This window comes from Leucopleurus acutus, assembly GCF_964270905.1.
Source record: "Leucopleurus acutus genome assembly, chromosome: 19".
NCBI lineage: Eukaryota > Metazoa > Chordata > Mammalia > Artiodactyla > Delphinidae > Leucopleurus > Leucopleurus acutus.
Genome location: NC_139161.1, coordinates 18,445,094 through 18,459,953, shown reverse-complemented (window position 1 = coordinate 18,459,953; position 14,860 = coordinate 18,445,094). Strand labels below are relative to the sequence as shown.

Here is a 14,860-nt window from a genome sequence, read left to right as displayed (position 1 = left end):
GACATGGTGATAAGAGACATTTATGAACCAGGAAGTGGGCCCTCAGCAGACACCAAATCTGCCAGCACCCTAATGTTGGACTTCCCAGCCTCCAGAACCATGAGAAACACATTTCTGTTTATAAACCCACCCACCTGCTCTATTTTTGTTATAGCAGAGGCTGAACAAACTAAGACAAGGTCCTTGTCTGAAAAGTCTTAGTCCGTCTGGCACGATTCTACTTGGATAGAATTCAAGGCCCTGCTCTGCAAAACCTCCCCTAACCGTCAGCTAAATATCAATAGTTGTCCCCTCTAAATTCCCACAATCCTCTGTCTCTAAAGAGCACATGTCACTTCATTTTGCATTTATTTTTCTATGTCTGTCTGAGTCTACCGGATCTTGAGGCCAAGGATCGATGCAAACTGGTGTATATAGAATGGATAAACAACAAGGTCCTACTGGAAAGCACAGGGAACTATATTCAATATCCTGTGATAAACCATAATGGAAAAGAATATGATAAAGAATATATATATATATATATATGTATAACTGAGTCACTTTGCTGCACAGCAGTAATTAACACAACATTGTAATTCAACTATACTTCAATAAAAAATAGATTTTTTTCCATAGAAAGCAGAAAAAGAATTCATTCCAAAAGAGGGCAGAAATAAGAAATTCATCCTGAAAATATACTTTGGTATAATTCTGGTGGGACAGATTTTCCCTCTGAGCCTGTTCTCTTACTGACGGCCCCACTGGAGTCTTATTGTCATGTAACAGTTTTTAAACACTTCTCTGATTCTCCTGTTGTGAGCAGGCAGGAACCATCTTCACATCCACACTTTCCAAGGAGAGAGTAACGTTATTTCTCAGAAGAACAGCACTTTCTAGCTTGGAAGAGTACATAAACATTTTATAGAGGCAGCACAGTTTAGATTCAATAGATACATCATTCATCAAAGTGTAAAAAATGTGATAGGAAAAAACACTGCCTTGTAGAATAAGATATTCAAATGTGGTGGGAACGTTTAAGGCAGCTGACGGCCAACGTGGGCGAGGCAAGGAAGGTGGTCTGCGTATGGAGGTGCTTTTGCATCCAGAGGAGTTCTCTTCGTGACCTCAGCGACTGAGCACTGGCGAGCAGGTCTTCTTCCTCGAGGCCAATGATGCTCGAGGTACCAGATGGTTTCATTTTTCAACTGTGGTCCAAAGAGATGGTTGAGTTGGGCCAGAATTGCAATCAGCCAAAAGAGATAGCAGCAAACGGAACAGGTCACCAACGTGGTGATGCTAACTCCCCGGTTGGGACACTTTGGGATGAACCAGGGCATCAGGAAGCCGACGAAGCCCCAGAACACGCTCATCACGATGAGAGGCACGGTGAGGCCAGTATATGCCATGATTTCTGTGGGAGGCACCAGCCTCTGCCCTGCTGCCTCGCTTTGGTCCCACCCCAAAAAATAGATTAAAAAAAAAAAAAAAGCTTGCTAAACTCTTCCCAGGTATACGGTAGCATCAGATTTTCCAAGAGACAGGGAACCAGGATCTGTGGAGTCCCTTGGTTCTGAGTTGCTGACCAGCATGGAGCTCTCAGCACATGTGGTATGAGAGTGATCTCAAGCCAGATTCACGTGGGTATGTTGATCTCTGCAGGCCTGACCTCTTCTCCCTGGGGTTTGTAGTCCAGAAAGGGACCCTCTGTGACAGGCCCAGGTCTAGGATGAGGGGAGTAGGCACTTGCTATAGGCCCAAAAAACCCAGTAATCAAGAGAAATGAAATTTAACACAATATTCAAAAAAAATCAGTAAACTACAGCCCATGGGCTGGCTGCCTGCTTTTTATTTTATTTTATTTATTAAGTTTTTAAACATAAGTTGTTTTTTTTTTCACTTATGATTTTGGTAAAGACTTAAAAAAATTATTTATCTATTATTTTTGGCTGCTCTGGGTCTTAGTTGTGACATGCGGGATCTAGTTTTCCAACCAGGGATCGAACCCTGGCCCGCTGCACTGGGAGAGTGGAGTCTTACCCACTGGACCACCAGGGAAGTCCTTAAGTCCTTGCCTGCTTTTTTTTTTTTTTTTTAACATCTTTATTGGAGTATAATTGCTTTACGGTGGTGTTTTAGTTTCTGCTTTATAGCAAAGTGAATCGGCTATACATATACATATATTCCCATATCCCCTCCCTCTTGCGTCTCCCTCCCATCCTCCTTGTCCCACCGCTCTAGGGGGTCACAAAGCACTGAGCTGATCTCCCTGTGCTCTGCGGCTGCTTCCCACTAGCTATCTATTTTACATCTGGTAGTGTATATATGTCCATGCCACTCTCTCACTTCGTCCCAGCTTACCCTTCCCCCTCCCTGTGTCCTCAAGTCCATTCTCTACGTCTCTGTCTTTATTCCTGTCCTGCCCCTAGGTTCTTCAGAACCATTTTTTTTTTTTTTTAGATTTCATATATATGTGTTAGCATACGGTATTTGTTTTTCTCTTTCTGACTTACTTCACTCTGTATGACAGACTCTAGGTCCATCCACCTCACTACAAATAACTCAATTTCGTGTCTTTTTATGGCTGAGTAATATTCCATTGTACATATGTGTCACATCTTCTTTATCCACTCATCTGTCGATGGACACTTAGGTTGCTTCCATGACCTGGCTATTATAAATAGAGCTGCAATGAACATTGTGGTACATGACTTTTTTTTGTGTGTGTGTGTGTGTGTGGGGTATGCGGGCCTCTCACTGCTGTGGCCTCTCCTGTTGCGGAGCACAGGCTCTGGACGCGCAGGCTCAGCGGCCATGGCTCACGGGCTCAGCCGCTCCGCGGCATGTGGGATCTTCCCAGACCGGGGCACGAACCCGTGTCCCCTGCATCGGCAGGCGGACTCCCAACCACTGCGCCATCAGGGAAGCCTTGTTTGTGGATTTTTTGATGATACCTGCCTGCTTTTTAAAATAAAGTTTTATTGGAACCAGGGCTGGGCTAAGGAGGATGAGGTGGGGGACTGAGAACAAGTTTGGATCTTGTCTTTATTCGAAAAATTTGTATTTTGTTCATCATGAATTTTTGCATTAATTTTGATTAAAATACTGCATTCAAATATTATCTATCTTGATTTCTGAGGTTTGGGGCACCCCCCTTACCTTCTGTGCCCCAGGAAGTGCCTCACTGATCTTCCAGAGTTTCCCCCAGTGTCCTGAAGACTCTGGGTCCCAAGACAGGCAGCTGTAGGTCACTGTCAGGCCCCCAGGGCTCACTTCCCCTGGGTCCCTGGCTGACCACAGCCCCAGCCAGCCTGTATGAAGGAGCTGAGGGCCTGGACACCTTCTCTCCTTTGGGGATTGTGGCATGAGGATTTTCTTTGGATTCCTTAGGAAGTTAGGTCTCCCCTGGCCCACTGACATTTGATTATTGAACAGCTCCTATCTGCCAGCCACTGGGGGTAACAGAACTGAGATTCTAAATGTCTTTTAAACCCTGCCCTCCAGCCCCTTTGCCCTGCCTGATCCGCCCCTGTCCTCTCTTCTGACTGGTCCCTCTCCTCTAACCTCACCACTTTGCACCCTAGCTTCCACAGCACCACCAGGGTCACCCGGACAAGGTGCACATCTGACCTCAGTGTTCCCCGGATAAACTCTCCAGTGCCCTGGGCATAAGTCCCAACACCCTAAACAAACCCTGCTCCTGGGCCAGCCCAGCCCTTGAATCCCATCTATGTTCCAGGCTCACCAGACTCCTGGGGATGTTGCTGTATGTGTCTTTCCTTCTTTCTTGCTCCTCTGTCTTTGCACATATGGTTCCTTCCCCTTGGATGCCTTGTCCCCTGAACCAGCCCAAGGGTCTTCTCCTATTATGCTCTGATTCTCCTCTGTTTACCTCAGTTACCCCATTCATTCCTCTGCAATGTGGTTATTTATTTATAGGGCTGTGCCCACACCCCTCCCCCACCCACCCCCACCAAACTGTGAGCTCTTGGAGGTCAGGTCATGACCATTTTGTATCCCCTCCCCTCCTGCAGCGCCCCAGCCCCACACCCGCAGTACAAGGCCTGGCAGAAAATAGGCTCTGAGTGAATGAACGAATGCGTGAATGGAGAGGACATAGTCTTGTTTGCCCCTCTAGGATTTGCTACGCTCGCAGCAAGGTTTTGAGCAGAGCCCTCAGCCCTGGCTTCATTCTAGAGCTCACAGCATCAGATTTGGAAGTCAGGGGTTCCTGGTGCCCCAGCAGTAGGGAGGTCAAATGAGAAGACACTTCAGGAGAGCTGGGCCACTCCAGGGGAGGAAATGAAAACTAAATTGAATTAATTAGGGGTCGTATTGAACCCTGCTTCTTGAATGTGCTGAAGTCTGATTAAACAAACAACAAAAAAGATTAAATCGCTTAGTTACTTTTTTTTTTTTTTTTGGTAAGAGAAAAAAGAAGAAAACAAAATGTTGATTTAAGATGCGGCCCAGGGCTGGGGGCCCAGGGGAAACCTGGTGAAGGCTCCTGTTGTTTGGGGTCGGAGGTCGCGGGAGCAACGCTGCCTGGGGATCCAGCTCAAGGTTCTGGAGTGATGGAAAAACCTGGCCTGACGCTTTTCCTCAGCGGACCCTTAACTCGCTAACAGGAACCAGCTGAGCGAACACAAACAGAGGTGCTGTGCCGGCACCGATCCCAGCTTCCTCTGAAATTTCCAGGCCTCTTTTTTCCTGTCGGATTCCAGACAGATGAAATTTTCCTGGCCCCAGCCCTGCTCCTGGCAGCATCTCCCCTCTGAATCACCATAAATCAGGGCTGGGGGCGAGTGATGGGATTTTCCTGATTGACAAGCCGCTACCCTGATAAAATGGGGGTTCCGTTTCCTAGGCTGAAAATAGCTCTGGGGGTGCTGTCCTGAGTCCTCCGCATCCCAAATCCCTGTAGGTATCTGCTTTGGATTTTAAATATTCATATCTGTCTGTGATTATGATTTCATCGAGAAGGGCTGTGGACGTGCAGATGTGAACTGCTGGGGGCCGCGGTGGTCGTAAGCGACACCATTGTTCGTGGGGTCACTTGCGGGGGGGGGACGTGCTGTACATTCCTCAGAGCCTCCATCATACACGGAGTCCCCAATTAATTTCAATACAAACACCGGATCTGGCCTCTCCTGCGCCTTTGCAGCCATAACACATGAGGTCATGCTGCTTTGGTTAACCGGAGGAGTTTTGGGGCGAGGTGGGGGGGGGGCCTTCCAAGTCCCTGGGGGATCTGTCCTGCATGGCTCAGGCTGGGCTGTTTACTGCAGGGGGTCCACCTGCACACCCGAACTCTCTTTCTCACCATCCTTTTCTCAGAAACTCTGAAATCTTTTATTCTTTCTTTTCCCAGCCCCTCCAGCTTCATCACAACCACGCCATTGATAACCCACTGTCCCTGCAGTTCTTTGAAAACACCCAGAGCCCCTCACCCTCTGTACTTTTGCTCAAACAGCTTCATCCACACGGGGCATGTTTTTGCCCCTTCATATGGCTCCTTGTTCTTGAAGATTTCCTGAAAGAGTTTCTTCCTCCAGGAAACCTTCCCCATCACTCCATTCAGAGTTAAGTACCACTCTCTCCTCTGTATTCCTATAGCTCACAGATTCTCAAATATGAGCCTGCGTCAGAGTCACCTGGAGGGTTTGTTAAAATACAGATTGCTAGGCCCACCCCCAGTTTCTGAATCAACAGGTCTGGAGAAAGACCTGTGAATTTGTATTTCTAACAAGATCACAGGAGATATTGATGCTGCTCTAGCCCCACGTGAGCACCTCCAGTGATAGAACTTATTCTGCTGTGTTCCTATGACCTGTTTGTAGTTTTCATCTACTGGGAGGGCTGGGACGGTCTTTTTCAGCTCTATAGCCCAATACACAGTGAAGTTGCCCACTGGAGGTTTGTTGATTGAATTGTGGACACAGAACCGACTTGCTGGTCACAGAGCTCAGTGGAGGGGAGGAGGGTGGCAGACAGAGCCTGCCCTTTAAGGACCTGGCTGCTGTTGCGCAGAGGGGGGTGCCCGGGCAAGAGGACTGGTTCGTGGGGGATCTCTGGAGCATGAGTGGTGGTCAGCCCCACTTTCTGCAGGTCTCCCAGAAAGCCTGAAACAGGAGGGTCACTGATTCAGCTGCTGGGCAGAGATGCCAGAGGAGGAATGGGAGTCAGGGTTTCAAGTTGCTTTTCTCCCTTTGAGACCCGGGAACGCCCAGATGATGAAAGGACATGGGGACCCTGTCCCTTTTCTTGAGCACCATCTGAATGCCAGCTCCCGCCACCTCATGCTCCAGCCACATGGCCAGGTGAGATCTCAGCCCCTGCCCCAAACTATGAGGACACATCCTATGCCTTAATCATCTTTGCAGCTGCCCCTTCCCCTTCCACACTTTGAACTGTGTTTCCTATGGTTTCTTCAATGTACTGTTTCTTCCACAGCTCACACCTCTGCTCATGCTGTCGCCCCTGCTCAACAATCCCCTCGTTCCTTCTTTGCTGGTCGAAATCCAACACGTCCATTCTAGGCTGAGTCCAGATGTGCCACCTCCGCTCCGTGCAGGTCAGAGCCTCCTTGGCTCCCCTGGGGTCCCACCCGGTAGCAACATCACGGTCTGTTATATTTGTTCGAATGGGTTTGGTTTCCGCCCCAGATGGGGTATTTGTTCCTCCTCCTCTGTTCTCCCGCCTCTGGCACCCTTCCTGGTTTACAGCGGGTTGCTCAGTCGGGGCCCTTTGAACTGGGTTGTACCTGCTCATCGCGGGGGACGTGTTGGTGAGAGGGATCCGCTTGGGGCATCACTGACTCTTTTTTTTTTTTTTTTGCGGTACGCTGGCCTCTCACTGTTGTGGCCTCTCCCGTTGCGGAGCACAGGCACCGGACGCACAGGCTCAGCGGCCATGGCTCGCGGGCCCAGCCGCTCCGCGGCCTGTGGGATCTTCCCGGACCAGGGCACGAACCCGTGTCCCCTGCATCGGCAGGCGGACTCTCAACCACTGCGCCACCAGGGAAGCCGCATCACTGACTCTTTAAGCGTCAGGGCTTCTTGGCTGAGAAAGGGGTCTTCTCCCCCCAGCTCCCCATTCCAGGGTGGTCCCTGTCTAGCCACACACTCAGCTGAATGGGACAACAGGTTGGTATGGAGGGGGGGCAGTGCCCAGAGATTCCCAAGTCCAGCTGCAGAGAGTTCAAAGCCCGGTTCTGCTTCTTCCCACCTGGGTCAACTTGAGCAAGTTATTTTTGTCATTGAGCCTCAGTTTCTTCTTCTGTAAAATGGGGAGTATAACCCTCCCTTGCCAGGCTGTGGTAAGGAATAAGGAGGATAATGTCTTGCAGGCTTCAGGCACAGGCCTTGGCATGGTTGCCCCTTCTTCTCCACCAGAGCTTCAGAACAGAGACCTTAAACTTTTTCTTTGTAAGTCCCTGCTCCCCTCCGTAATTTTCTAACAGTAACAGAGGAGAGCAGTCTCAGAGGGGAATCCATCAGGGCTGGGAACAAGCTGTTTCACCCCTGCCGATTTCAGCTGGAAAACCAGGCCCTTAGACAGGAGGGAGGAAAAATTATTAAAGGATTAAATCCAGAATAATCCTATAAGCCCCAGGAGGCTCAGAAGGCAATAAGCCACAGACTTAAAGTCTGATCTGTGAAGTTATGGGGGCGGAATCAGCATCGGAAGGTTGGGAGTGGGTTTGAGGTATACAGTGCTGTTAGATCTTTTCTAAAAGGTGGCTTCATTTTCACCGCTCGGACAGTGTTTTTTGTTTGTTTGTTTTTTGTTTTTCCCTCCTCTTGTCATGGTTTTTAATAACAGTGAGCGAGCTGCAGGAGTGGGGGAACTTTAGCTAAAATTCCATAAAAATAAAACTTTAATTAAAGTACACAAGTCATGAAATTCCATCCTTGTAAAGTGAGATGTCTTGGGACTCTGCCCCAAGCAGATCTTGCTCCCTGAGGCCCCGGGTTCACACGGGCTCCTCCTCGGGGGGCCGTGATAGCTGACACTCAGCCTGGACCCTCGTGTTGCCAGCTGAGTGAGGAGGCGTCTCTGGCCCCTCCTCCACAGCTCTCTCCAGTGTCCTGCCCAGAAAGGCCGGGAGGGCCACCGGGCTGGAGTGGGGGCGTTTTATAGGACTGGAGGCAGGCCCCGTGTGTGGGCTTTGGAAGAGACAGAGCACCCTGAGCTTCGGGGGCAGAAAGTGCATTTTTCACATTTTCCCAGGCAGCAAGAAGAGCGTAGGCTTCCCTGGTGGCGTGGCGCAGTGGTTGAGAGTCCGCCTGCCGATGCAGGGGACACGAGTTCGTGCCCCGCTCCGGGAGGATCCCACATGCCGCGGAGCGGCTGGGCCCGTGAGCTATGGCCGCTGGGCCTGCGCCTCCGGAGCCTGTGCTCCGCAACGGGAGGGGCCACAGCGGTGAGAGGGCCGCGTACCGCAAAAAAAAGAAAAAAAAAAAAAAAAAAAAAAAGAAGAGCACAGACCTGACCACTGGAGACCAGGAGTCTTCTTTTCTAGTTTCGATGATGTTACAACGAGCTGGACCACTCAAGCAACTCTCTTTTTGGTGGGCCTGTTTCCCCATCTGTAAAATGAGTCGATTAGATCCAGGGATTTTGCAAAGTGCCCACTGAGGAGACTTAAAGATCTCACAGAACCTTCCTCAGGGCCTCTCTGGGGGCTTCGGTGCTCAAGGCTTCCTCTCCCCCTTGCCACCTTCCCTGACTCCTTTTGTCTGTTTTACAGATTGGGTTTTCTGGTAAGATTTTGTTTGAAACAAAGGGTCCTGAGGCTGAAAATGTTTGAAAACTGCTCAGGACTCGTCTGGTTGGAACAGTGTGCGATCTGCCCTGTAGTGTCTGACTCTGCCTTCCTTCTGGCAGCGAGGTCCTCCGTCCTGCTCTAGGGTATGAGGACCCCTTGCCCTCCCCCCCCATCACCTTCCTTTCTTCTACAGTAAGTCCCCTACATATGAACCTCCAAACTGTGAACTTTCAAAGATGCAAACGTGAGTTCGCATGTCCAATCACGTAAATCAGTTTACGCGTCTGGCGTACGTTGTCACGTGCATGCATCCTCTGCAGTGGTTGTGCTTTTGTGTACTTTACTTACAGTATCGTATAGAACAGCAGTCCCCAACCTTTCCCGCACCAGGGACCGGTTTCATGGAAGACAGTTTTTGCACAGACCTGGGGCGGGGGGGTGGGGGATGGTTCAGGTGGTAACGCGAGCGATGGGGAGTGGCAGATGAAGCTTCGCTCGCTCACCTGCCGCTCACCTCCTGCTGTGCAGCCCGGTTCCTAACAGGCTGCGGACCAGTACCGGTCTGTGGCCCGGGGGTTGGGGACCCCTGATATAGAGTACAGTAGTACAGTATCTTTATTTCAAGCCCAAGATGTCCAGAAGCAAGCGTAAAAGCAGTGGTGATGTAGCTGGTACTGCTAAGAAGCACCAGCTGTTGTACTGCACTACTGTACTTTTCAAGGTACTGTATTAAAAATGTTTTCTTTATTTTTTGTGTTTGTTTGTTTTTTATGTATTATTTGTGTGAAAAGTATTATCATCCTATTACGGTACGGTACTATACAGTGATTGTGTTAGTTGGGTACCTAGGCTAACTTTGTTGGACTTACGAACAAAGTGGAATTACGAACGCGCTCTCGGAATGGAACTCGTTTGTATGTATTTCCTGTATTTTGTTTTCTGAGTCACGGAACTCTTTGAATTGGATGAAGATGACCCATCTTCTCTCCAGAAAAATTCACATAGAAAAAAATACACACACTATGAAAATATAACTGTTTTAGCCTTCAGATCCTTTTGGGAAAGAAAATGTTTTCCTTTGCAAAAATGACTTGATGGGACCTCAGGCCCCAGAGCAGGGCATGAAAGGCCCGAGCTTAACAAAGTGATGACTAACCGCGCTGTAAAAGAAAATAGTTCTGTTTGCAGAGTCTCGCTGCCCTGCAGGTACTGCCTTCCTTTTGCTCTGGGTTGAGCCAGACTGGAAATCAGCCCCTCTCCTCTACTTCTATACCAAAAAATGTGTTGCAGACTTGGCCAAACTTTGAGGACCAGCAAGGTAAAGTAGACGGAAACCCTTGCTGTGTTCAGACTTCTGGTAGCAAGTGATTAAACCGCAATTCAAATTTCTTAAGAAAAAACCCAGGAAAAATGAAATGTGTTGACCCATCTAGCTGGGAAGTTGATGATAGAGCCATGGTCCCACTGAGATGTACAACTCAAGGGGGCGCTGTTCACATTGTGTAGCTCAAGAGAATCCAGGGACTCAAAGGACACTCCCTTCTTGTCCCCCTGTCTCTCTTGGCTTCGCATCTTTTGGTCTTCATTCTCTTTCCTGTAGAGAGGCCTATTCCACACAGTTGGGAAGATGTGGCCCCAGCAGCCCCAGCAGCCCCAGGCCTACCTTGAAGCAGCTCAGTCATCCCCAGTCTCTGGGGCACGGGGTACCTTAGTCGGATTGGACCAGGCCCGGGTCAGGTGCTTAGCCCGGTGGCGGGTGAGCCTGGATACTGTATATGGCAACACTTTCAGAATAATGGAACTGGGGAAAAGAGTCCTCTGTTTTCACCCGATGGTGAAAGAGACACTGGCAGATAAAAAACAAAGACACAACACACGCACAAATAGTATTGAAACAAAACGAATGTCTGCTCTCTACCTGACTGGCCCTTGAGTCTTTAGCCCAGTCTGCAATATACTTGTGTATGAGTGATTTTGTGTGTGTATTGAAGGCACAGAGAGGGGCTGATTTCCATGTCCAGGTCAATCCAGAGTAGAACAAGGGCAGTACCTGCAAGGTGGTGAGACGCTCCACAGACAACTAATTTGGAAGACCATAGAGCCAGTGAAACAGGAAATTCATTATCGAGATGCCAGAATCCTTGGAGGGGCTGGGAGGGGTGCATGGGGGATGGAGTAGGCACTGATTTTATTAGAGCTCAAAGGATCGGGTGTCTTAGCTGACATCCGGATCACACACACGCAAAATATTGCATACGATTCTGAGGACTCAGGATCCCCTGAGTGGAGAGCCCCCATCTCGGACCCTGCCTCCTCTTTCAGAGTTTCCTTCCTTCCTCCACACTTAGTCATGCATTTCCTCTCGTGCAGAAGATTCCAAGGCTGAGGCCTCAATCCCAACACTCAGCCCCACCTAACTCCGCTCCGACGTGACACCTACACTCCCATGGGAATTTTCTGGACTGTTCTCAAAGGACTACTAGGCAAGCCTGTCTTCTGCATTTGTACCATTTTCCTCCCCCCTCAGGATGAGGTAGCAATCCCAAGAGACAAAAAGTCCTGCTCCCCTCTCCTCTCCCGTCTCCACTGCTGAGAACGGATCTTCCTTGATGATGCCATCTCTGGCACACGGGCCTCAGCTAGAATGAGCAGCTCTGGGTCACCCGCTGCAGGCAGCTCATAGCAGGGGAGCTGCCACGACTTGGTTCTGGGCCTCAGCTGCTGCAGGATTTACTGCTACCTGCTTTTTTTGGATCTGACAGATGCAGAAAGGGCTGGAGAAAGGATTTTGAATTTGTCCCAGGGAAATAATTCAAAAGAAGAAAAACGCTCAGGCAGGAAGGTATCCATTGGTATGGTAGTGACCTCAACCAGCAACATCCTAAAAGTCCAGCGATGGGAAGAGCTAACATTTGCCCTGTGGATCATGTGACTCCAAATGCGCCTCACGATTACCTCATGCTCGAGGTACACACTTGGTTTTACCACTCGCCTTACACAAGTTAGCTAAGAATGCCTTCTATTTAGTTATTTATTTAAAAATTTACTTTTTATTTTATATTGGGGTATAGTTGATTTATAATGTTTTGTTAGCTTCAGGTGTACAGCAAAGTGATTCAGTTATACATACACATGTATCCATTCTTTCTCAGATTCTTTTCCCATATAGGTTATTACAGAATATTGAGTAGGGTTCCCTGTGCTATGGTCCTTGTTGATGATCTATTTTATATATAGTAGTGTGTATATGTTAATCCCAAACTCTTAATTTATCCCTTCCCCCCACCTTTCCCCTAAGCTTGTTTTTGAAGTCCAAGTCTCTTTCTGTTTTGTAAATAAGTTCATTTGTATCATCTTTTTAGATTCCACATCATATGACATTTGTCTTTCTCTGTCTGACTTACTTAACCTAAATGTCCATTGACAGAGGAATGGATAAAGAAGATGTGGTACATATATGCGACGGAATATTACTCAGCTGTAAAAAAGAATGAAATAATGCCATTTGCAGCAACATGATGGACCTAGAGATTATCACAGTAAGTGACGTAAGTCAGGAAGTAAGAATGCCTTCTGTTGATTGCTGGTTCGCTTTGTGCTGGAAACTGTGCCAGACAAGCTATGTATATGCTCCCAAATCTTCACCAAGCCCTGTGAGATGGATGTTCTTTTAGGTTTGTTTTTTTTTTGCGGCACGCGGGCCTCTCACTGTTGCGGCCTCTCCAGTTGCGGACCACAGGCTCCGGACGCGCAGGCTCAGCGGCCATGGCTCACGGGCCCAGCCGCTCTGCGGCATGTGGGATCTTCCCGGACCGGGGCACGAACCCGTGTCCCCTGCATCGGCAGGCGGACTCTCAACCACTGCGTCACCAGGGAAGCCCTGGATGTTCTTTTAAAGATGAGGAAACAGGCTCAGAGTGGGTCAGTTATTTCCCCAGAGTCACAGATGTGCTTTTAGGTTGCGTCTGATTATTAGCACTTGTCTCCTGAATGTCATCCCCAGGGGAATGGATGAACTTGACAGCAGGGCATGTGACTCTCCTCTGGCACCGTAGCACTTAGTAAGTATCCAATAAATATTGGCTGTTGTGAAAGAACAGTAACCATCTGTGATTCACAGCTGTTTCTGTAGCACATCCTGGAGTCTTGTACTCGCTCCGGACCATGCCTCAAGTTTCTGGATGGTTAGGAGGGCTGTGGGCAGGGGGTGGGAGCAAAAGGCAGCAAAGCAGAGCTATCTGACTCTCTCATTCTGAGCCCTGTGCTGAGCTTCCGCCTTACCCAGCAGCTTGTATAGACTCCAACCATAGCACTTACCATTATGAAATACCTGTTGTCGTTGTTTTTTTTTCCATACCGTTAAATAACTCAATTCTCAGAGGACATTGACCAGATGTCCTACAAATTTGACTTAATTCTGAAGCTATCTGCCTGGAGATAGCATCAGATCCCCTAGATAAGGTCTTAGTCCTACATGGCTGCCTACCTCTCCAACTCCAGATGTCAATCATAAGTCCTGGTTGTCACTGGTACATGGCTGACTTGCCATAGATTGGAGGTTCCAACCACCCCCTCCGTGGGTTTAATTAATTTGCTAGAGTGGCTCACAGAACTCAGAGAAACATTTCTCTTACTAAATGACTGCTTTGTTATAAGAGGATATAACTCAGGAACAGTTAGATGGAAGAGATGCATAGGGCAAAGTTTGGGGAAAGGGCACGGAGCTTCCATGCTCTCTGAGTGTGCCCCACTCTCCCTGCATCTCCATGCATTCACCAACCCAGAAACTCTCCAAACCCTGACCTTTGGGGATTTTATGGTGGCTTCATTACATAAGCACGATCGGTTAAATCATTGGCCATTGGTGATTGAACTCAATCTCCAGCCCCTCTCCCCGTTCCAGAGGTCAGGGGAAGTGGGATGAAGGTTCTAGCCCTCCAATCACAAGGCTGCTTCCGCTGGGGACCAGCCCTCATCCTTAGGTGACCCAGGGGCTTTTCAAAAATCACTTCATTAATGTAACAAAAGATACATTGATCACTCTCCTCACTTAGGAAATTCCAAGGGTTTTAAGAGCTCCTGGCAGAGAAGGGGATAAAGACCAAATAGATATTTCTTATTATAAATCACAATATCATACCATGTGAGAGTGTCATCATTTATTTATACATCTGTCCCTCTCCTTAGCCGGGAAGTGCCTTAAGGTTTCTGTAACCGCAGCCCCTGGACCAGTGCCTGGCACAGGACAGGCATCCTATAAATGACTGTTGACTAAGCGAGTTAATGAACTGGAGAAGTGTGGGTAGGAGGAAAGATGGGGACAGGACCAGGGATTAGAGGCGCCATAGCCTCTGTGCCGGTCAGTTTTGCTGCAATAATGCTCCATGATGAGGCTTCCCCAAACACTGGCTCACAACACCAATGTTCATCTGTTTCCATACTCGTGAGTCCTGGGGTGGGCTGTCTCGGCTGGGTTCAGCACTCCTGGCTCCAGGCTTACGCTCAGGTGTGCTCCATGTGTTTCTTCATCTTCCTGGACAGCTGCTGTTTGGGACATGTCCTTCTTGTGGTGAACGGCAGGAGCAGAAACTTACGGTGCCCCTTCAGGGTCTGGCTTGGAACTGGCATGTTGCCATTTCTGCTCACATCCCATTGGCTAAAACTAGTCAAATGGCCAAGCCCAACATTATTAAGGTGGAGAAATCTATTCTGCCTATTCTCCCGCCCCAAGGTCACAAGGTAGGTGAGAATGAAGAGCTGAAGGACAATCTACCACAGCCTCCCTTAAGAAAAAGCCCTGAACCTCCTTTATTCCTTGGGGAGAATCTCTAGAAGAGTCCCACAGGCTGGTCCCAGAGTTCTGCCTATGGCCCTGATATTACTTTCCTCTTGGGGTTTATGGCAGAAAGTGATGACTGTCCCCATTATTCACTGCCCCCTTCTTATTTTTTTTTTTTTGGCGATACGCGGGCCTCTCACTGTTGTGGCCTCTCCCGTTGCGGAGCACAGGCTCCGGGGGCGCAGGCTCAACGGCCATGGCTCACGGGCCAGCCGCTCCGCGGCATGTGGGATCCTCCCAGACCGGGGCACGAACCCATGTCCCTGGCATCG

The 14,860-nt window shown here is 48.9% G+C and overlaps 1 protein-coding gene across 1 annotated transcript; it reads right to left on the bottom strand.

The window, feature by feature from the left end:
* Nucleotides 1-1,016: 1,016 nt before the first annotated feature.
* LOC309975617 (V-type proton ATPase subunit e 1-like) lies at nt 1,017-1,388 on the bottom strand (the record flags this gene model as incomplete). Its single annotated transcript, XM_082860794.1, has 1 exon — nt 1,017-1,388. The coding sequence occupies one exon, from the start codon at nt 1,386-1,388 to the stop codon at nt 1,017-1,019; it is 372 nt and encodes a 123-aa protein (XP_082716920.1).
* Nucleotides 1,389-14,860: the final 13,472 nt, after the last annotated feature.